Source organism: Clarias gariepinus, chromosome 13, assembly GCF_024256425.1.
Source record: "Clarias gariepinus isolate MV-2021 ecotype Netherlands chromosome 13, CGAR_prim_01v2, whole genome shotgun sequence".
Taxonomy (NCBI): Eukaryota; Metazoa; Chordata; class Actinopteri; order Siluriformes; family Clariidae; genus Clarias; species Clarias gariepinus.
Genome location: NC_071112.1, coordinates 9613685 through 9637514, shown reverse-complemented (window position 1 = coordinate 9637514; position 23830 = coordinate 9613685). Strand labels below are relative to the sequence as shown.

Genomic DNA, 23830 nt, shown 5'->3' with positions numbered 1-23830 from the left:
TCTAGCAGTACAGTTTGCTACCTGAGCATGGTGTGTGAGTTACACTGGGACTCTCATTACACTGCAGGAGATTCAGAGCTTGCAGTCTAAGCACTCATTTATCACATTCTCATCAATGCTGTTCCTAAAACTCTGACACAAATGGGGCAACGCGATCGTCAGCTCACTTCCCTGCTGCTGAAATATTCAATGCCATCAAACATACATGAGTCAATCCGACTAGTTCATGTCACACGATTCGCTTCAAGTGCTCATCAAACTGCTCCTGGCAACTGAACATGGACTGTTTACAAAGCCTACAGCCATAACTTTTAACAGCATTTAACAAAGTAAAAATGGAGTCAGTTTTATTTTATATCACTATATACCCCTCAATTCCCCCATCTTTTTCACAAACACATTTAACAATGTGAATGTGATCATAAGTGAAAATAAATAAATAAATTAATTAATATTTTTTAAATATTTTCTAAAAAATAAAATGACAAAAAATGTATCTTCCATACTGCTTATCTTATACAGGGTAACTGAAAGCCTGGAGCTCATCTCAGAAGACTTTGGGCATGAGGTGGGGCTTCTCCCTGAACAGGGTCCCAATCCTTCGCCAGTCACACACTCACTTATACAAAACTGGACAATTTAGCAATACCAATATATTCGCTTAATCTGTATGTCTCTGTACTGTTGGAGGAAACCGTGCCGCCACAAGTGCCTGGAGGAAACTCACCAAGCACAAAGAAAAATATGCATACTTCAAGCATACAGACTTGAGGTTGGACCACAGTGCTAACAACTACACCACTACTATGCCACCTACCGCATAATAAGAATTATTGTTGTTTTAGGTATAATTGAATATATCACAATATTTTATAAACCAGTCTTATTGATTAATTGTGTTATGTTTATTACTTCCACACTTCTGGAAAGGCTGTACACTAGATGTTGGACTGTGTGCATGTGTATTTGTGTTTGCACATTCTATTTGTGTTCACTCATTCTACAGGTGCATTAGTGAGCTCAGGCGCTGATGGCAAGTAGGCTCCAGTTCATCCCAAAGTTGATGAGTGAAGTGGGTTTAAGTTTAGTCTGAGTTGAGTTCAGGACATTTAAGTTCTTCTTGTTTGTAATCAAAGCCTACAACCACAAATACACTTTTTTGAACAAGACCTGGGCCAAAAAAGAAACCCTACTTAAAGTAACATAGGAACCAAATATCAGCAGTGACAGAATATCCGGAAGACATTAAGCGACGCGCTCGTGTTCTGTGCTTCCTGTGACGAGTTCCCTTTTGTTTTGGCTCAGCTCCTAGCAGTGCTGTGCGATATTCAGGCACCAAATGACACTTTCCGTTGTCTTCATGTCAGGTTTATTACTTTCTAACAAACACCAGGAGCGGATTTACAACGCTGTCAATCTTATTAAAGTGTCCGTTTTATTAGCTAATTGTTTAGCTAACTAGGATTAGCATCATGGGGATATATTGAGATGCATACTCGGATATCTAAAACCCTCGCGGATTGAGTGTTTATTTCCCTGGTTTTCCGTGACTCTGCTGTCTAAACGGGTAAGTAAAATTAAACCAAACCACAAACATACACCACCGGTAATTACTAGCAAGATGCTATCTAAACGTCTTAGTATTTATTTCTTCCCATCCACAATCCGGCACGCACCGTCCACCGTTGCTCTGATTGGATAGATTGGCTGTGGACTTATTTATTAACCAATCCTAGCGCAGGAGTTGGAACAATACAGCCAATCATATAGCTAAGGGGCGGGGTGTGTGGGGGAATTACGGTAGGGAAAATACTAAAAGAAATACAGTCAAACCTTGGATTGAGAGCATAATTCGTACCGGATGCATACTTGTATATAAAAACACTCGAATTATTCCACAACCCAAAAATATTCATATAAAATATAATTAATACAAAATATAACGTCAAAAATAAAACCAATTAACCTGCACTTTACTTTTGTAAAGAATCGTGACTGGTGTGAGAGCAGAAGCAGGGGGGCTACTGCGTAAGACAACTTTTACACACTCACACGTGCACAACAGTGATGGGTCGTTCATGAACAATTCATTATTTTTGAACGAGTCTTTAACAGGTAGTCTCAAAAAGTGGTCTGTTTATTTTCCACTGGGGGCGCATGCACAAAGCATCGCAAAAAGCCTCCATAGGTTATGTACAGGAAGAAGAAATGAGTAATTACCTTTTGAGTCTTTTGGTCCGAATCATTCGTTCTTTTGTCACGTGACTCCCATAGACACTATGCAGTGCATTACACAGGAAACAGAATTGAGCGGTTCTTCTCAATGAGTCTTCTAGTCCAAGGTATTCATTCTTTTGTTACGTGACTCTTATAGACGCTATGCAGTGCAATAGATTCAAAAGAACGAATTACTCGGGCTAGAAGACTTATGAAAAGAACCATTCAATTCTATTTCCCGTGTAATGCACTGTATAACGTCTGTGAGAGTCACGTGACAAAAATACTAATGATTCGGACCAGAAGGTATGAGAGGTGAGCTGCTCATTTTGTTTATTATAATATGTCCTTAGCTGCATTGTAATATTTTCATTACTTGAACTACTGGATAGCCACAATTTGTGTATGTACATGTGTTGGGGGTCTGTTTATTGAACAAAATGACTTGTTTAAATAAACTAAATGACTAAAAAAAACCTTTTACTACTATTACCTTTACTACTAAAGAACAGTCACTTGGACACAAAAGAAAAAAATGCTTTATGCGCGGACACACGCACGCACGCACACACACACGGTCATAATGTATATCAAGACTTCTCTCGTTAAATAAAATTTATTTTAAAATGTACTTTTTTAAAACGCTTACTTACTCAATGAATCGATGCAAGTTACTTGCAATCCAAGGTTCCGCACCATAGCAACAGCACCTGATAGCTAATTTTTAATCAAGCAAGCTGATGGGTTTAAGCTGAAGTGATGAGTTAGTAATAAAGGTGTGTGTGAATTATCAATTATTATACAGCCATAATTAAAACACTATTTTTAAAATTATCTTTAAGTAAGAATGTGTTAAGATTGTTGACTGTTCTAAAAACTGTCACACTTTTACTTTCATTCTCACACCTGTGTGTGTGTGTGTGTGTGTGTGTGTGTGTGTGTGTGTGTGAGGCAGGCCTGATCTTTCCAATGGGCGAGGAGAAGCCGGAGACGCTGGATTTCGTGAAGGACTTTCAGGAGTATCTGAGCCAACAAACCCAACATGTGAACATGATCTCAGGCTCTGTCAGTGGTGTGAAGGACACGGAGGACGTCCCAGCAGGTCTCTATCTCACACACATACACACACACACACTTACCACACTCATCACTCTAAACAGGAGTATGATTTTCTATAACAGCATCTCTGACAGGAGACTCGTTCTAATGCGTTATTTTTTTCCATAGTAACAACTTGTTCACAGGGATGTGGGCATGTTGTTATAGTAAGGCCTTGTTCACACGGGCGTTAAGTTTGTGGATGAACGAACGTGCTCTGAACGTCTTAGACGTTTATGTTGCATTTTGTAGTGGCGCTTGATTGACTTCTACACCGGCGTTTGTTTGTCTCTGTCTAACGTCAGCCTGCAGCCCAAATTGTAGTTTGTGTGTTAACCTGTGGAGGCAGTGTCGGGATCTGGATATGAAAGCCCGCCGCTACCGGGTTCACCCTCTGACTGCACAACGTTGGATTAAAGGAAGTCTTTTTTGTGGTTTTGTGGAAAACGAACTAGAAGCGGTTTTCTTGCGTTCGTTTCGTTTTGATCCCAATCCGTATAAACGCGCAGCCGGACAAACGCACGTCACCCGTGTGAACACTCTCATTGACTCCTATATGTAGAACACTCGACGCTTGATCCGCGCTCACTGGACGCAAGAAAAACGCTTGATTTTAATGCCCGTGTGAACAAGGCCTAAGAGTTTTCAGATGTTTTCAGAACAGAAGAGTTTATGTTTCTTGTGTGTAATTTTGTCTTTATGTCTTCACTGGACAAGATCTAGAGCATAATGGTCTGGACCATGCACCGGTGGACATTTCTCTCGAGGACGGGTCCAACATGCTCGTGGACGGGTTTGAGAGGACGTACGACGGGAAGCTAAAGTGTCGTTATTGTAACTATGCCAGTAGAGGAACGGCGCGGCTCATAGAGCACATCCGCATCCACACAGGTAACCGCCTGCATGAATCTACTTGAGCATGCAAATTTTAATCCGCTCCTTACTCCTTATTATATCACTAATATGATATGAATACTAAAAAGTTTGCTACAGTAAAATAATCTTATTGGAGATCTAATAAAGGTAAAACTTTCCTTTATATAGTAAGTCTGTTTGTTTCTGTCTTTCAGGTGAAAAGCCTCATCGTTGTCATCTTTGTCCCTTTGCCTCAGCGTATGAGCGTCACCTGGAGTCCCACATGCGCTCTCACACCGGTGAGAAACCATACAAATGCGAGCTGTGCGCATTCCGTTGCAGTGACCGCAGCAACCTCTCGCACCACCGCCGCCGGCGACACAAAATCCTCCCCACTAAGGGCAACCGCTCAGCCCCTCCTTCCCACCGCCGGACAATCTCAGCACTGTCCAAACGGGGCGGAGCTTTTGGGTATGGTCGCCGTATCCTAGTCGACCTAGGCCTACACAGGAAAAACGACGCAGACAACACCGGCGGTGCTAACGACGAGAGAAACGACCTGCACAGTCCCTATGTCAGCTTGGCCTCAAAAGACGTTGAGAAAAACGATTTGGAACACAACCCACTCAATCAACTCTCTGCTTTGGCCGGGCAGCTTTCCAATCTCCCTTCAGAGACGCCGGCTTCTCCCGGTGCAGACTCACTCCCCGAAGAAAAGCCCTCTTTTCTTATACAGCCTTCATCAGCCATGTCCAGCAATGTCTCTTGTCCCATTGTGACGCTTACATCAACGCCGGACATTCGGGACACATCCCATGGGGGGCAGTGCAGCGACCGTACAAGCACGCCCAGTAACAGCGGCACCAACAGCCAGCCAGGAACGCCAAACCCGAGTCACGAGCCCCAGCTTCTCCAGCACTGCCCCCACTGCCACATCTACTTTCCGGATAACGTCCTATACACCATTCACATGGGTTGCCATGGCTACGAAAACCCCTTCCAGTGTAACATTTGCGGCCACAGGTGCAGAAACAGGTACGACTTTGCCTGCCACTTCGCCCGAGGACAACACAAACAGTAACCCTCTGAAACTCGGAAAGGAGACAGTGTTACAGTGTAGGATATTGTAGTTATGTACAGCTCTGAAGAAGACGATCATTCCATTTGAGACAGCACAAGGCCAATCAGAATGTTAAGAACAGGAAGTGTATGATTGTGGTCTCATCATTACTTACCGATGCACCCGGTGTCACTTTATACTTCCTATTTTTGGACTGAACTTCTGACTACAGAACTAATGTTTTGTAAAATAAATAAATAAACAAACAACAAAAAATCCTTAACATTTCACTAGAGGGCAGCACATGCATGGGGAAAATCAGGATGAGACCCGATACGGCTCCACTTCCTGTTTGTCCCCTATTCAAGATGCCAAGATGTAGGATGTCCAAAAGGAATAGATTAGAATTAAACAAAGTATATGCTAAGTAATTTATAACACATTATTTCTTTTTACTTTTCCTGTTTATAACAAAGGTAAAGATATGAATCCTTTATGTACTTTATGTAGATTTTCATGGATTTTTATTATTTTTTTTAATCAGGCAGCTACTGAACACCCATGCTTCTCTGATCTTGCTCATGAAGCGAACTCTGAGTACTGAGTATTGCATAAGGCTTGCTATCATGATAGTCGGTCAGGATGCATGATGATGTCATGGAGCGTTTAAGGGTCGCAGACATGATGGTAATGAACATTAGATGATATGGTATACTGTTGAGGTAACTATTATGGTATTAAAGTCTTTCTGCACATGGCTAGTATTTATGGCCTGTATCTAGTGTTTAGTTGTAAAACTCGGAACAGTTTTAAAAGCGACGGTTCGATGTACACAAAATGTCCACATTGTCTGATTTTAGCAAAAGATTCTGTCAGTCGTTTGGTATGAAGTCATAGCTTAGTGGTTAAGGCACTGTGTTATTGATTACAGGCTGTGTCCAGGTGGTCACTTAAGCCATCGAGTTTGTTCTCTGGTCAGAGAGGCAGAAATTAAAGAGCATTTTCCTAACGATGGTTCTGTAGAACAGGTATGGGCAGTGGTCATTTAGTGGGTTATGGTTCTGAGTTACTGATCAGGAGGTTCGTAGTTTAAGCCCCAGTTCTACCATATTGTCGCTGATGGGCCTATCTGCTCCAGGGGCCTACCCTGCACACTGATTCCTGCTTTCTATGCTGGGTTGTGCAAAGAATAAAGGATTTCACTGTGTGGTTATGTATCTGTGACAAATAAAGGCTTAACTTAAGGTCAGAGGTTGAGAAAAGACAAATACAAGTCATAATCTCCTTGCATTTCAATACACTTTGTCCATACTGTTCCCGTACTAGAGCTTGAGAATCACAGAAAACTGTAAGCATTGAATTTTTTGACTGATGGTTGACAACTTTTTCTCTGTCTCAATTGCGGATGTTTCCATTTCATATTTTGCCATTTACTCTCAGGCTCGTAGTGATGAATCCATGTCTCATCACCAGCAATGATACTCTTTAAGACTCCTTCCTTATAGTATCGACCCAAAATCAATTTTGCTTGCAGATATCCAGACGCTTCTGTTTATACTCTTTCGTGAGTTGTTTTGACACCAGGTACACTCTTAGACCACAAAAAAAAAAAAACGCTGCACGCTGCTCTTCTTTTGTGTAAATCACAAGTGGGGCATCCATTTTTGCTCTCACGGCAGTTACAAATGAACTGATGTAATTGACACATGCACAACAGTGACTGGGGAGACAGTACCCTTGAACGGAAAGCGCTGATGCAATAAAACAACAGCCAAAGTTTTAATATACAGTGGAACCTTTGATTATGACCATAATTCGTTCCTGAATCGGGATCGTATTCCAAAACACTCGTAGACCATAGTTTCCCATAAGAAATAATGGAAATTATTTAAAATTATTTGTTCCACAGCCCAAAAAATAAATACATAAAAATGTTAATTAAAAATAAAACAAACTAACCTGCACTTTACCTTAAAAAAAAAAAAAAAAAAAAATCCCAACAGATAAGTGCGCACAGGCACTGTGTATGCAAGGCTAAAGTAAGGAGCCACTCCTCCTCTCCCCCTTCTCATCTTACACAGTTACTCCTTCTCCACTCTTTTCACATGCACGTGCACAGACAACGGAAACACCGTTTTCTCTAAAAAAATTATCAAGAAATTTCTCTAATGACACTCGATTGAGCGACACACTAACGGAATCATTGCTGTAAAGTAAAAATAAAACAAATTAAACTGCACTTTACCTTTGAAAAGAATCGCCACAGAGCAGTGTTTCTGTGTAGAGCAGAGAGAACGAGTACACACATGGTCACAGTGTATAGTAAACAGTACACGCATGCACGGATGTTGATTATACCAGTAAGAGATTCGCCCTAAGACACAGCAGGGGAGATGATTTTCCACAATTCCGCAGCACAAGAGAGAGAAAAACCGCTGGCTCAGTTGTGATCACGCGACGCTCGGCGTCAAAAGAAGAAGCGCATGCGTGATCCATGATACTCAGTACTTGTAAACCAAGACCTGTTCGTTTTCCAAGTCAAAATTTATTAAAAATATTTGCGGTACTTGCAATCCGAGGTTCCACTGTAACTGGAATGCGGATAATTTTAGTAGATCAGATAATCCTTCATACCTAGGTGTGGCAAGGTTTTTGAAGGCCTGATGGTCCAAGAACAATAGTTGGAGAAGTCTGAGAGCCTTAAAGATGTGAGAGATAAAAGCTGCTACTGTGTAGCTATTACTTATTATTAGCAGTTGTTGGATGATGTCTAGTTTGGAAGCAAACTTGTCATCAAACATGGCTCAGCTGATCGACTAAATCTTGAAGGGACGCTGTGGACATTTCAATTTTGGTCAAATTGTTGGATTTAAATTTTATATTTGCTAAAGGGTTTAACCTTGGCTTTAGTAAGTTTAGGTAAATGGTGCCTCAAATCATTTCATTTACACATATTTTTATTTTGCACATTTTATAGGTGAAGTGTGGCCTTCCTGCTCATTTTATAGCATTAGAAGCAATTATGACAAGTCTTAAAAACCCTAGTAAACAATGCATAGGGGTTTTTATATCTTAATTATTATTATAAGTTTTTGTTGGTTTTTAACGAACTGCATAATTTGGGGGCACTCAGCATTCACAACATTATAGTACTGGTGATTCTGCGACAATTCCCATCACGGCTAACCATTTATTGAAGAATTAAAATAGCATCCAAGCTGTGATTTGGTTTACTACATCCGTGTCTCATTCAGTTTTTGTTATTATGATTTGGATGTTGGTTGTTTTTGCTAAACAAATCCGTTGTGTTCAGTGTTGTTCGATAACTGGGTGCTAAATCTGTAGTAATGATTGCTATGGTAATGGTTTCCTCATGCTGGCTGGTTTTACACACAAAGCTGCGGTGTAATTTGCTGCAAGTCAAAATTATTATGGTTGTTGCTCATCTGTGTAGTGACCTCAGAAACTCCGCCCACAAGATGAAGAAGAAGCTAGGGTCAACTAGTTAATCAGAATAAAGAGTTTTTAATAGCACAACCTGAGGGTTATCCCTTATCGCTGAAGGACGGTTGAAGTGTTCCTTAACTTTGCTAGCAATAAGAGCATTCTTCTGTGATGTTAAAGCGGCACACATTTCCTTTGCCTAGAAATGAAGGAAGAACCACAGACTTTCTGAACATGTCAGAAATAGGTCTTTCAGAGTGTAAATTTTCTTTTGAATTAAGACACACTCCCACCTCTGCTACTTTCAGGTGTCTGATTTATGTACACTGAAAAATGAATCAGACAAATTAAGCACTAGCAGGAGGCGGAGCTATGGTGTTAATGGACCGGGAAAATTACATAGAAAAGCCCTCACCATATTAACCGTATAAGGCCTGCAGCAGTGACATCTTTAACACTCTAATATAATACTATATTTTAATACTTTGCCTACTAAGTGTGTTTTTTTTTGTACATCGTGTAGCTAGCAGATATTCCCGCCTGCCGCTACCTACAAAACCATAGCAATCAGCAGATATAGGACATGCCCCTTAGTGATGAGCATAGCCTGTATTTGAAAGAATGGAAAGTGTGAAACTGTAGCATCATGAAGAAACCAAAAGAACAGCTGAGCCATGCATTGACATAAAATGCTAGCTAAGAGTGGAATTAGCCGTTAGCATTAGCGCTGTTTATTGCTAATGCGTGCACAGTCAAGAAATGTACTTTCTGTTTCTCTTGCTCTCTTTCTCCCTTGTGTTTTTCCTTCTCTGCCTTTCATGTTAGTTTTTTTTGTTTTGTTTTTTTCTCTGAATATAAAGTTTTACTCTCTATTTTTTTCTCTGAATATAATTTTTTTTTTCTCTGGCTCTGTCATGATTTTTAAATTGTGGCTGACCATTAAGTCTAAGAAACATAAGTAAAACAATTAACATTATTGCAGATTAATGAATCAGAGTTTCTACTACCACTATTAAGTTGATTATTTTCATATACCCGCCCTACAAGGCTTTTGTTGCTCTTATAGCACAGCTATGTACCCTTATGGAATGTATAAGTTTAACAATAACAATAATGGAGTAAATCTACAGAAGTTCCCTTAACTGAAATAATTATTAATAATTAGTGAGTCATGTTATGGTTCTGACAGGCCTGTCTTTTCTTTCTCTTTTCCTAAATCTCTCACTCTCTCTTTCTGTCTCTTTCTGATGTGCCATGTTTTAAATGTTACCTGTAATATTTGTGGTGCTCTAAAAAACACGCCATGCTTCATTTCATTTCACTCGAAAGAAACCTCTCGTCTGAACGGTGATGTATTGAAACTGCTCTTCTGATGAAATTGGTGTTAAATGTTAATAAATTAAAATGGTGTCCCGTGTTTTTGTAGTTATTCTTGACTTCAACAGGTAAATCCTTCACTGCGGTGGAGGTACATTGGAGAACAATTCATTAGAAACACGTCTGTGGAGTTATTTCCTAAAACAACCAAATGCTATGAGTTCAATTCAGTCCTCTGTCTTGGTTCCATCTCCTCTAGGCGTGTAGATATGAACAGGTTTTGCGTTAATTATTTATAAAATGTGGTCTAATTTTCACATGGTGCCAAGTAGACCAGCGCAGTGTGACTAAACTAATAATGCACACCTTTTTTTTTTAATCTTGATTGTTTTTTAATCTTTATGTATAGTGATAAGGCATAGTGGTTAGCAGTGGTGTCGCCTTGCACCTTCAAGGTCGAGAGATTTCCACCTGTGTGCATGGAGTTTGCATGTTCTCCTTGTATTTGGTGGGTTTCCTCCGGGTACTCCAATTTCCTCCCACAGCCTAAAAACATACAGATTAGGTTAATTGACATTAATAAAATTGTCCATAGTGTGTGAATAAAAGTGTGAGTGTGTGTACGTTTGTGCCCTGCGATGGTCTGGCACCCCATCCTAGCATACAGCAGTGTAGACGATGAATGCGTAAGATCTTTATTGAACATTTAGTGTAATTGTTTAGAAGCAAGTGAATCTCTGTGCTAATGCCGTTTCTGACAGCTAACTGCAGGCAGTTTCAGACTGGGAGTATGGATTGTACTGACAAATCCATTCTCTAGAACAACTGCTTAGTGCGAGCCATGCCTCACTCCGATTAACGACATATTAGAGGGACGCACAAAACTGGTTAAAGCTACAAAACCATTTTTGTTGGAAAATTCTGAACTGTTTCTGCCCTACCTACTAGTGAAGGTTAACAAGACCTGCAGAAAACTATGCACATGATCCTGTCACATTGTTTACAGTTGCTGATCAATGTTGTTCAGTTCACCTAATGGTGGTGTTAGTGTGATAACTAATACCTGTGATAGTGAGTGCACTGAGTATTACATATGAGTGTGATATTGTTTTTATACAGCAGTTCCACAAACACCATTGCAGGGAATATTAAATTTTTAGTGTGTTTCATGATGTTCTGTGTGCATGAGAACAGAGTGTTTTCATTCTTTTACCTCGACACACTGCATTATCAATAAACACATTTCATAGCATAGTTAAGGGTCGTAAAACTGCTGAAGGCTCATAAATGCAGAACTACTCCCAAGTTTCTGTTCTTCTTCACCTTAACATTCCAGAACGGATGTAACCGCTCATGCACCCAAATTTTTGGTGCTTTTTGGTGCGTATCCATATACAGTATACGTCTATACAGTATATACTCCTGTCTCCCACAATAAACTTTGAACATCTCACTGAGCACTGACGTGTGTGTTACATTGGGGGGTTCCCTGGATCCAGACGGGACACGCAGAATACATGCTGAGCACTGAGTAGACAAAAAGGGGTCTACCAAAATGCTCGAAATCGTTAAAACCATTTCTTATGAACAGATAATGATTTGTTTATTTATTTAGCCAGTTATTTTGCTTCGCCACCTTATCATTCAGCACCTGGTGGGACTAACTAACTGTGACTGATGGAGCTGACGAGCGACAGTTATTGACTTGCAAATAATTAAAAAGGGTGAAAGTAGTTCACAGCGACACTATGTAGCCAAAAAGTTAGGAGAATAATCCATGGAGGTGATGGACTGCTCTAAGAAACTTACAAGATTTACTTTATATTTTCACCTAGTAGTGCCCTTGATCAGGGGTTAGAGATGGATTTGGGATTTAGCCTTGTGTTTAGAGCTAGTTAGTTTTGTAGTTGCTGAAAGTGCTTCTGTGCTTCTCTTTCTGTATAGTGGACTGTACAGTTAGTGTTATTAATGATTGTAGAACTCCTGGGATACCCTGATATGTATAGTTAAACCTCCCTTTTAGCAATTATCAGAACATGAGGAATGCCTCTCATCCGATGAGATTACACTGTTGGAACTAACTGTTGTATAATGCTGGTAAATTGTGATGTTTGAATGCTTTTCCCTCCACTATAAAATAATTTTTTTAATACATATAATATATGATGTACATATAAAGTTTCTGTCATTGGATAGATACTTACACTGGGTTACTAACTTGCTAACCAAGTGCCATCAAACACAGTTGGGAAGGTATCTATTTATTAATTTTTTGGCTGGGGGATTATTCCAAGTACTAAAGAAACAAACATGTCTTGAGTCTTCGTTTAAAAAATTGCCAAAGACTCTGCTGTACGGACATCTAGAGGAAGTTCATTCCACCACCTAGGTGCCAGAACAGAAAAGAGTCTGTATCCATGTCTTCCTTGATCCCTGAGAGATGGCGGGGACCAGACAAGCAGTGAATTAGAGGGACCAGACAAGTGTGATTAGAGCTGAGAGATGAGTGGTGCTGGGTTGTTTTCCCGCTTTGTAGGCAAGCATCAGGTTTTTAAATTTGATGCAGGCAGCTACAGGAAGCCAATGTAGGGTGCGCAGAAGTTGGGTGGTGGGGAAGAACTTGGGAAGGTTGAAAACGAGACATGCAGCTGCATTCTGGATTAGCTGCAGAGGACGAATGGTGGACAAAGGCAGACATGCCAGGAGTGAGTTGCAGTAGTCCAGTCTTGAAATAACACTTGAGTAGCCTGTGAAGAAAGAAATGGGTGGATTCTTCTAATGTTGCAAAGAAAAAATCGGCACGAGTGATTAAGGTAAGCAAAGTGTGGGGAAAATGACAGATGATTGTCCAGAGTTACCCCAGGATTGTGGGCAGTGGCTGAAGGAGTGATCTGATTGTTTTCAAGGGAGTTTACAAGGTCTTGATTGGAGGATGAGTCGCAAGGGATGAACAACAGTTTGGTTTTACTCAGATTGAGCTTCAGCTGATGAGCTGCCATCCAGGATGAGATGTCTGTCAGACATGCTGAGATCCGTGTGGAAACCTGAGTGTCTGAGAGAGTTAAGTAGATAAGTTGTGTGTATGTCACCTCATACAACCTATATTCTAGATAAGAAGCAAACCATTGCCATGCTGTTCCACAGATTCCAAGTCTTGTAAGAATAAATAATAGAATCTTGTTGTTCACAGTCAAATGTAGCTGACAGGTCCAGGAGGATGAGAACAGATGATAGTTTAGCTGATCTAGCAGCATGGAGCTTCCCAGTGACTAACAGAAGGGCAGTCTCTGTGGAATGTACCACTTTGAATCCAGATTGGTTGGAATCATGAAGGTTGTTCAGTGAGAGATGAAGAGATATTTGGTTGTAAACAGTCCTTTCAAGAATTTTAGAAATAAAAGAGAGAAGTAATACCGGTTGATAGTTGCTGACATCTGCTGGATCCAGGTAGGGTTTCTTGAGGATGGGAATAACCCTTGCCTTCTTAAGAAGGAACATGACCAGGTGATATGGAATATCATATGGAATAGCAATGGATATATATTGCTTATATACCATATATATAACATATTTACCATATGATCATAAATGCATACCTTTGTATTTTAAGTACACATACAGTGCCATGAAAAAACAGTTACCTCTTCCTAATTTCTTCTATTTTTGCATAAATGACCAACTTAACCAACTATTTTTAATTTAAAAGAAAGACAAATTTTTACAAAGTTTTGTAAAGGTTTTTATGTGATCATTTCACTTATTGAGGGTAAAAAAAAATTAACCTTACCCCAACTGATAAATCAGATTTATAAATACAAGTTCATTTTACCACAGTATGTGCCAAAATATACTGTACAGTACTGAAATAAAAAGACAAACAATATTACATTGTTGTCATCTGTAAGTTTATTTATATTGAAAAAAACTAACACATTATTAGCACATTGATTTACCATGGTATGTGTAATGTAAGTGTTGAAAGTGTGTGTGCACCACCTTACTGTAGACAGTGTTTATATTGTTCATGCAGGTTTTCAACCCGGATTCCCGGAAAAGTTGAAAATTAACATTATCAATAAGAAATAAATTATGGAATAGAATAAAAATAAAATATTTGAAAAAACCTGGCTTAAAAAGATTCTGCCTTCTATCACCTCCATAATATAGCTCGTCTACGGCCCTTCTTAGACATCAAGGCTGCTGAGACACTGGTTCACACTTTTATTACTTCTTGACTTGATTACTGTAATTCTCTTTTCTATGGTCTACCAAATACAACATTAAATAAGCTCCAATACATTCAGAACTCTGCTGCTAGGGTCCTCACTTATTCAAAGAAATCCTCACACATTACTCTCATCCTACACTAACTTCATTGGCTACCTGTTTGCTCCTGCATTCAATACAAGATTCTTCTTATCACCTTCAAAGCACTGCATGGTCTTAGCCCCCCCATATATTTCTGATCTTATTCATACTTACTCCCCTGTTTGCACGCTCCGATCTGCAGATGATTGTCTACTGTTAATTTCTCGCCATAGATTAGCATCATTTGGAGGACGTGCATTTAGTATTTCTGCCCCTACACTCTGGAACTCTATTTCCAAACACATCCGTGATCTTTCTTTACTACAGGATTTCAAAACCCACCTTAAAACATATCTTTTCTCCTCCTGTTTTCCCAATCTTCGATTTTGTCATTAGATAAACGCTACGGGTTTCATGTTTATCTGTATTTTCTTTTAGTTTTTTTTCAGATGTCTCTTTCTATGTATAAGTATTTCTGTTATTGTAAAGCAGCCTTGAGTCTCTTGAAAGGTGCTATATAAAATAAACTTATTATTATTATTATTATTATTATTATTCAGACACCCCTCCCTAAGAAGGAGTTTCACAACCTCTATAATGTCCCAGCTGAATACCACGACCTCAAGCTTGTTTCAGCATGCAACATACAACCTCGCTTCCACTTCAGCGACCAACGATCAATCTTGTCCCTGGCTCGACCACACCCAAGGGATAACTCTATTCCTTCTCCCGACCTAAAAGAGAAGCCATAGAACAATATATATCTCAGTAACTTTCTGCCGGATTTATCCTCCCCTCTTTCCCATTTGACTGCGTTTCTTCTTTGTGGAGAAAGACCCTTAGACCCTGTATAGATTACAAGGGATTGATTAAGATCATGATTAGGAATAATTATCCCGTGCCCCTCATGACCTCTGCCTTCGAACTGCAAGCTGCTTGATTCTCTGGTTCCACTCTGATACCTCTCCTTCTGGTATCCAAATGGACCCATCCAAACCCAAGGCAGTCATGGAATGGTCAGTGCCCTCCTCGAGAGGGGAACTCCAACGTTTCCTGGGTTTCGCCAACTTCTACCGGCGATTTATTAGGAATAATAGCACTGTAGCAGCCAGTTCCATAAAATTACCTTTTTAGTGGAACCTTCTGGCTGACAAAGCCTTTTCGGATCTTAAATGCCACTTCACCTCTGCCCCCATCCTCATGTTCCCAGACCCTGCCTCCAATTTGTGGTGGAAGTGGATGCATCGGAAACCGGAGTATGGGCTGTCTTTTCTCAAAGGTCCCACAAGAACAATAAACTCCATCCTTGCTCCTTTTTCTTACGTCGCCTCTCTCCGACTGAACTCAACTACAAAGTTGGAGACTGTGAATTGCTGGCCATTAAGTTTGCCCTGAAGGAATTGCGGCATTGGCTGGAGGGGGCGAAACACCCTTTCCTGGTCTGGATCAAAGTACTTGTATTCAAGTATTTGAGGTCAGCCAAGAGACTCAACTCACTATTCTTTTCAAGATTTATATTTACGCACTCGATTGATCTTGTTTCTGGCTCGACCACACCTAAGGGACGACTCTATTCCCTCTCCCGTCCTAAGAGAGAAGCCATGAAACAAAATATCTCAGTCACTTTCTGCTGAAATTATCCTCCCCTCCTCCCGTGTGCGCATTTCTTCTTTGTGGAGAAGAAGGACAAGTCCCTCAGACCCTGTATAGATTACAGGGGACTGTATAAGATCATGATTAAGAATCATAATCCCGTCCCTGTCATGACCTCTGCCTTCGAACTAGTGCAAGCTGCTCGATTCTTTACCAACTTGTACCTAAGAAATGCCTATCACCTGGTCAGGATCAGGGAGGGGGATGAGTGGAAGACCGGTTTTAACACCCCTACTGGTCATTATGAGTACCTCATGGTTCCATTTGGATTAACCAGTTTGTGCCGGCATTGTGTTTTTCAAGCATTAGTTAATGTTATCTTGAGAGTCTTCCTAAACACGTTTGTATTTGTTTCTCTTGATGACATTTTGTTAAGCTTCCCCTGGAAGAATTGCAGCATTGGCTGGATATTTAACCCAAACAATTTTGACATAATTTTTTGGCATTTGTGCCAGATCATTTCAGATCATAAGATCATTTCAGCCACTGCTTTGTTAGAATCTTTACATAACCAACTTGTGGAGAAGCATAATACATTTAAACTACTGCATTAATGTAATTTTGTGACTTGATTTTGGTTATTGTGTAGCAAGTTTTTGGGTTTTAACAGATTACTAAAAACACATTTTTACACCACAAACTTTACCACACCAGTTTGCCTTTGAAAAATGCTTTAATTGAGAAGATTAGCAAAATTATTTACTGTTAACTACACTTATGTGATTAATCAACCGATCACTGTGAGTTCACTCCTTGTACTCCATCTTGGTCACACGTTCCTATGGACCTATAAAAACACACAAAATATATATTTATAATACATAAAAAGTATGCTTTTCTGTTATTACTGTTTATGGAGATCACATTCTTTAACATTTCTATCTGCTATATGGTGTAGCAAACAGAATTTTGCAATTCAGTTTTGAAAATAATTGAAGTCTTTAAAAGTTCCTATGTTGCTTTCTGAATAAGACAAATTTCAGAAGTTGACCTCTCACCTTTGAGTGTGATGGGCCCAAGAGTGATAACCTCAGTGTGGTGATCAGAGCTGATGCTTCGTTTACTCCGATTAGAGCATCCTTGGCGGCATCGTGAGTCATAGTCATTGTCAGCGCAGATAATAAGGTGACATCTAAGGAATGCATAATTGTGCGTGCGCAAGAACTTAAATGCACTGAAGCTGAACTTAGCGAAGTAATGATTGCCGTTATTGTATATATTTACTTTCCTGCCTCTTGAACACCTGAAATGGAGCAAACAGTAATAAAAATAAATATAGCATTTTTCATAAACAGCCTATAAAATAGAAACAGGATGTAGCATATCCCATTGTATGTACTATATACTGTGTTCCAGTGTTGAATGTAATGCGATTACTTTTTTTGATGTAACGAGTAATCTAATGCGTTAGGTCTGCCATTTAAGTACTCAGTTATTTAGGTAAATTATATTTTCAAAAATGTAATTTGTTATTTAGACAATTTATGTAACGCGTGAGCAGTGTTGGGGGATGTTACTTTTTAAAGTAACTAAATACATAAAAAATTACTGTCTTTAAAAAGTAATCAATTACATTACAGCATTACATTCTGATCAAAGTAACTAGTTAGAGTACGTACTTTTCCATTGCAGAAAATGAAAACTTTGTGATTCCTCATGAATGTTGTTTTATTCTACCATCATCACTCAGCGAAGTTTGGCCTAATCTGTTAACTACTTATACCTCTATCTCACCTACGCGGTTTCGCTCGGTGGCCGTAAGTACGGTTCATCACGATTTACCGCGAGTTTTGGCGCTGTGATTATGTTTCCATCTTTCCGCGCGTCGGTCCTCGCATAGTCAAACCACATAGGTGAGAGAGTAAAAGTACTCTAACTAGTTACTTTGATCAGAATGTAATGCTATAATGTAACTGATTACTTTTTAAAGACAGTAAATTTTTAATGTAATTAGTTACTTTAAAAAGTAACATTCCCTAACACTGCTGTGTTTTTTGTCAGTCTGCTTCTAATATTTGTGCATGCATTTCCGTGTTGTGTGTGTGTGTGTCAGTTTTGTACCCATTGCGTATAAGATCATAGGTGCGGATGCTGAAGTTGTGGTTAGGTGAGGCCACACAGGAGTCGATAAACAGGTGGAGGCTTGAGTCAGGTTGAGCCAGCTGCGCCTGAACGTACAGTTGTTGATTGAGGGTCACTTCATAGGGGAATTTGGTGACGCGGTTAGAATAGCTTTCGGTCAAGTAAAAAGCCATGGTGGTGTTGAACCAACCCATTGCACGGATGGTTGCATTTTTAATCTCTTTGCCTTCATAAAGAATCCCAATTGAAGAATCACGCTCCATCACACAGCTCACAGACAACATAAAGGTTGTATCACGCCAAGTTATCCCACCTGATGTTAACTGGGCTGCTTGCACATTATTGGAGTAAATAATATGTCCGTCTTGGGTCTAGGGGAAAGTGAACATAATTTAGTATATGCATACACATTCAGGATTTGATATTTGATCTTAAGTGATTCCATACCATACATATTCCATGCATATCATACTGTACGGAAATGTATATGACAATAAATTTGTCAATTTATTTTCATTTGAAACACAGGCTACTGTCAAGAAAAACAAGGGTTATTTCCTCTCACCCCAACCCCCATAAAGAAACCCAAAAGATATCACCAACTACTAATTAGGATTAAAGTGTGAGCCACTGATGAAACATCTTTATAGAGACAATCAGCTACTGTATTGCTTTGTCTGTTTCTATCCACAGAAGCCACTAAAATAATAAAAAGGTTATGTTACCTAAATAAGATCTCTGAAAATCATGTTTGTGATTAAGTTGGACATATCAAAATGATTGGCTAAAAAACTACTATTATTATTTTGTCCTTAATAAAAAATAAAATAAAAGGTAGCAAATTCTATTTTTAACATAAATGTAATATTTTTTATACAATTAAATTAAATTTAATTATACTGATTAGTTTCAAGCGCTACAATCATTACTCATTACAAATCTATATTTTTTATGTTTAGCATCAGTAACCTTCTTCTTCTTTGTCTTTCGGCTGTTCCCTTTCAGGGGTCGCCACAGCGAATCATCTGCCTCCATCTAACCCTATCCTCTGCATCCTCTTCTCTCACACCAACTAACTTCATGTCCTCTCTCACTGCATCCATAAATCTCCTCTTAGGTCTTCCTCTAGACCTCCTGCCTGGCAGTTCCAACCTCAGCATCCTTCTACCGATATATTCACAATCTCTCCTCTGAACATGTCCAAACCACCTCAATCTGGCCTCTCTGACTTTATCTCCAAAACATCTAACATGGGTTGTCCCTCTGATGAACTCATTCTTGATTCTATCCATCCTTGTCACTCCCAAAGAGAACCTCAACATCTTTAGCTCTGCTACCTCCAACTCTGCCTCCTGTCTTTTCTTCAGCGCCACTGTCTCTAAGCCGTAGAGCATCGCTGGTCTCACCACTGTCCTGTACACCTTTCCTTTCATTCTCGCTGATACTCTTTTATCGCACAACACACCTGACACTTTTCTCCACCCATTCCAACCTGCCTGTACCCGCCTCTTCACCTCCTTTCCACACTCCCCGTTGCTCTGGACCGTTGACCCCAAGTACTTAAAATCCTGCACCTTCTTTACCTCTGCTCCCTGTAGCCTCACCGATCCTCCTGGGTCACTCTCATTTACACACATGTATTCCGTCTTGCTGCGGCTAACCTTCATTCCTCTGCTTTCCAGAGCATACCTCCACCTCTCCAAATTTTCCTCCACCTGTTCCCTGCTCTCGCTACAGAGCACAATGTCATCTGCAAACATCATAGTCCATGGGGACTCCTGTCTTACCTCATCTGTCATCCTGTCCATCACCAAAGCAAACAAAAAGGGGCTTAGAGCTGATCCTTGATGCAGACCCACCTCCACCTTAAACTCTTCTGTCACACCTACAGCACATCTTACCACTGTCTTACAGCTCTCATACATGTCCTGCACCACTCTAACATACTTCTCTGCCACTCCAGACTTCCTCATACAATACCACAGCTCCTCTCTTGGCACCCTGTCATACGCTTTCTCTAAATCTAAAAAGACACAATGCAACTCCCTGTTACCTTCTCTGTACTTCTCCGCCAGCATCCTCCAAGCAAATACTGCATCTGATGTACTCTATCTAGGCATAAAACCATATTGCTGCTCACAAATGCTCACCTCTGCCCTTAACCTAGCTTCTTCTACTCTTTCCCACAGCTTCATTGTCTGGCTCATTAGCTTTATACCTCTATAATTGCCACAGCTTTGCACATCTCCCGTGTTCTTAAAAATTGGCACCAATACACTTCTCCTCCATTCCTCTGGAATCCTCTCACTCTCCAAGATCTTGTTAAACAAACTTGTCAAAAACTCTACTGCCACCTCTCCTAAGCACTTCCATACCTCCACAGGTATGTCATCAGGACCAACAGCCTTTCCACTCTTCATCCTCTTCAACGCCCTTCTCACCTCACTTCTACCAATATTTGCTACTTCCTGTTCCACAACAGTCACCTCTTCTACTCTTTGTTCTCTTTCATTTTCCTCATTCATCAACTCCTTAAAGTACTCCTTCCATCTTCCCATCACCCTCCTGGCATCTGTCAGTACATTTCCATCTCTATCTATAATCACTCTAACCTGCTGCACATCCTTCCCATCTCTATCTCTCTGCCTTGCCAACCTGTACAGATCCCCCTCTCCCTCCTTACTGTCTAGCCTAGCATACAAGTCCTCATATGCTCTTTGTTTGGCCTTTGCCACCTCTACCTTCACCTTACTCTGCATCTCCCTGTACTCCTGTCTACTCTCTTCAGTCCTCTCAGTGTCCCACTTCTTCTTAGCTAGCCTCTTTCCCTGTATACACTCCTGGACTTCCTCATTCCACCACCAAGTCTCCTTGTCCACTTTCCCCTTACCTGATGATACACCAACTACCCTCCTACCTGTCTCCCTGATTACATTGGCTGTAGTTGTCCAGTCAACTGAAAGCACCTCCTGACCACCCATAGCCTGTCTCAACTCCTCCCTAAAGACTTCACAACATTCTTCCTTTCTCAGCTTCCACCACTTTGTCCTCTGCTCTGCCTTTGTCCTCTTCGCCTTCCTCACCACCAGGGTTATTTTGCACACCACCATTCTGTGTTGTCTGGCTACACTCTCCCCTACCAACACTTTGCAGTCACTGATCTCTTTCAGGTTACAATGTCGACACAAGATGTAGTCGACCTGAGTGCTTCTGCCTCCACTCTTATATGTCACCCTATGTTCCTGCCTCTTCTGGAAGAAAGTATTTACCACTGCCATTTCCATCCTCTTTGCAAAGTCCACCACCATCTGTCCTTTTACATTCCTGTCCTGAAGACCAAACCTGCCCATCACATTTTCATCACCTCTGTTCCCTTCCCCAACATGTCCATTGAAGTCTGCACCAATCACCACTCTCTCCCCTCTGGGGATGCTCTGCATCACTTCATCTAACTCACTCCAGAATTTCTCCTTCTCTTTTAACTCACATCCTACCTGTGGGGCATAACCACTAACAACATTGAACATTATCCCTTCAATTTCCAGCTTCAGACTCATCACCCTATCTGATACTCTCTTTACCTCTAGAACATTCCTTACAAACTCCTCTTTTAGTATAACTCCTACTCCATTTCTTTTCCTACCCACACCATGGTAAAACAATTTGAACCCTGATCCTAAGCTTCTAGCCTTGCTACCTTTCCACCTGGTCTCCTGTACACACAGTATATCCACCTTTCTTCTCTGCATCATATCAACTAACTCTCTTCCCTTCCCTGTCATGGTCCCAACATTCAAAGTCCCCACTATCACTCCTAAACTCTTGCCTTTCCTCTTCTCTCTCTGCTTACGAACACGCCTTCCTCCTCTTCTTCTTCGACCAACAGTAGCCCAATTTCCACCAGCACCCTGTAGGTCAACAGCACCAGTGGCGGTCGTTGTTAACCCGGGCCACGACCGATCCGGTATGGGAATTATATTCTTGATTCGCATCATTGATTTGGCAAATGTTTTACGTCGGATGCCCTTCCTGACACAACCCTCTGCATTTATCCAGACTTGGGACTGGCACAAGAAGACACTGGATTGCGCCCCCCCCGAGGTTGCATTAGCATCAGTAACCTAAGAAGTTTAGTAAATTGTCCCATGCAAAGAGAGGGTCCTCATTGGAAATTTGCAGCAACATCGGAGACAAGAAGGAGAGGATACACTGCAACAAGAAACAGACAAGAAGCGCCTGGAACACTCCCTGCAAATCCTGGTAAGTAGATTTTGGCTAGCTCAAAATGTACTGACATAATGAGACTCTGTCATTATGCATATAGAACTTTATGGGATATATAGTACTTTTTAGAATACTGCTGCAGCTGTGCTAGATAGCTAACATGCACGATAGCTGCTTACAGTAGGTAGTTAACTAGAATGCCTATTACCGCTGTGCTCACCACCACGGCAAAACTAACAACCAAAATAATTTCACGGCCAAAGTCAGGGTTCAAAGTCATTAGTGAAATTACCGCCAGGTGGTGCAAAGGGCCTTTTTGAAAAAACAGCTGCAATTTCCATAGTTTTTAATTGTAAGTAGAGCATTAAAAAGTCATAACAATATGTCATATCGAAGAAATACTACACTGATGGTAATTTCCACATTCAAATACTTTATACTGTAAGGGTTAACAACTAGAGGGGTTAACCCCAATAACTATGTTTGTGTTTTGTTGTAGTTTAGTTTGATTTGGACTTCATTTCCCATGAGGCACCTCGGTCAGGTGATGGAAGCAGTCACCTGAACCGAGGTGACTTATTAGTTAGATTATAAATAGCCTGTTTAAATTGAGTTCGGGGGTCCGTTCTTCGTACGTCGCTTGACACATCCGAGATAAGTTGACACATCTAAGATAAGATCATCGTGCTAATTATGATCTGGCTAAGTTGGTTCTTCGGGCACACCTGTTGTTGATGATTAGTATAGCTGGTTTGAGTTGTCTAGGATTATTGCGCGTTCGCGCGTTGGTTCAAAAAAGCGATATGCATCGACAGTAAAAACACTGATCACCACCCCTTTGATTGGTTGATGAAATGGCAAAAGAGCAAGCTAAATTTTTTTTGTAACACGTGTTATGCGCTGAAATGCCACTCTGCCATGGATTGTCCCCCCTACAAAATTGCTATCAAATATTATATTAGAACATAAATTCATAGGTTAATGATTTACAAATTACATGAGACAATAAAATAAAATAAGCAATTTAAAAATAAATATGTTGTATATGAATTTTTTTTTTATATTATTATTTTTTTCAAATACAACATGTATACTTTTATATTGTTTATATTGTTAATTTTATAATAAAATTAGTTTCGTCCAATTTTTCATTATAAAAAATATTTATTTTTATTATATATAAATATTTATTTGCATATTCATGACAAAAATAAATGTGCCACAAAATTAAAATTATACAAGAATTTTTATTAATGTCCTGACGGCTATCTCGTGCCTAGGGTTTATTATAATAGTAATATCATATTAAACCTTTAAATTTATGTGCAATTATGTGTGGTGGGGGGGGCGGGGGGGGCAATCCATGGCAGGGGGCATATAGATGCTTTTCTTTTCCCACGTGAGTCAGTCCGCATCAGTCGTGCTCTTTAACCAATCAGATGCCACCTCGCCATTTTAACCAATCATAACCCGCCAGGAGCGCAGCCTAAATCTTGTTTACATAAAATAAACCTGCTACCGAGCAGGTTCAAGCTTACGGACATGTTGCTATGACAGCAAATGCGAGAAGCG

At 40.2% G+C, this 23830-nt stretch overlaps 2 protein-coding genes across 2 annotated transcripts in view; one reads left to right on the top strand and one right to left on the bottom strand.

Moving 5' to 3' along the window:
• Window positions 1–1282: 1282 nt before the first annotated feature.
• Window positions 1283–10091, top strand: ikzf5 (IKAROS family zinc finger 5). Its single transcript, XM_053509912.1, has 4 exons — window positions 1283–1567; window positions 3173–3319; window positions 4033–4206; window positions 4386–10091. Exons 2-4 carry the CDS (start codon window positions 3187–3189, stop codon window positions 5249–5251), a joined length of 1173 nt encoding a protein of 390 aa, XP_053365887.1. The 5' UTR covers window positions 1283–1567; window positions 3173–3186; the 3' UTR covers window positions 5252–10091.
• A 6640-nt stretch (window positions 10092–16731) lies between these two features.
• The window catches only part of LOC128535742 (deleted in malignant brain tumors 1 protein-like), a 49667-nt gene continuing 42568 nt past the window's right edge, over window positions 16732–23830 (bottom strand). The window contains exons 7-9 of the mRNA XM_053509786.1: window positions 18014–18405; window positions 16951–17195; window positions 16732–16739 (exon numbers count right to left, since the gene is read on the bottom strand). Of these exons, the coding sequence (XP_053365761.1) occupies window positions 16732–16739; window positions 16951–17195; window positions 18014–18405 (645 nt within the window). The remainder of the gene's footprint in view (window positions 16740–16950; window positions 17196–18013; window positions 18406–23830) is intronic.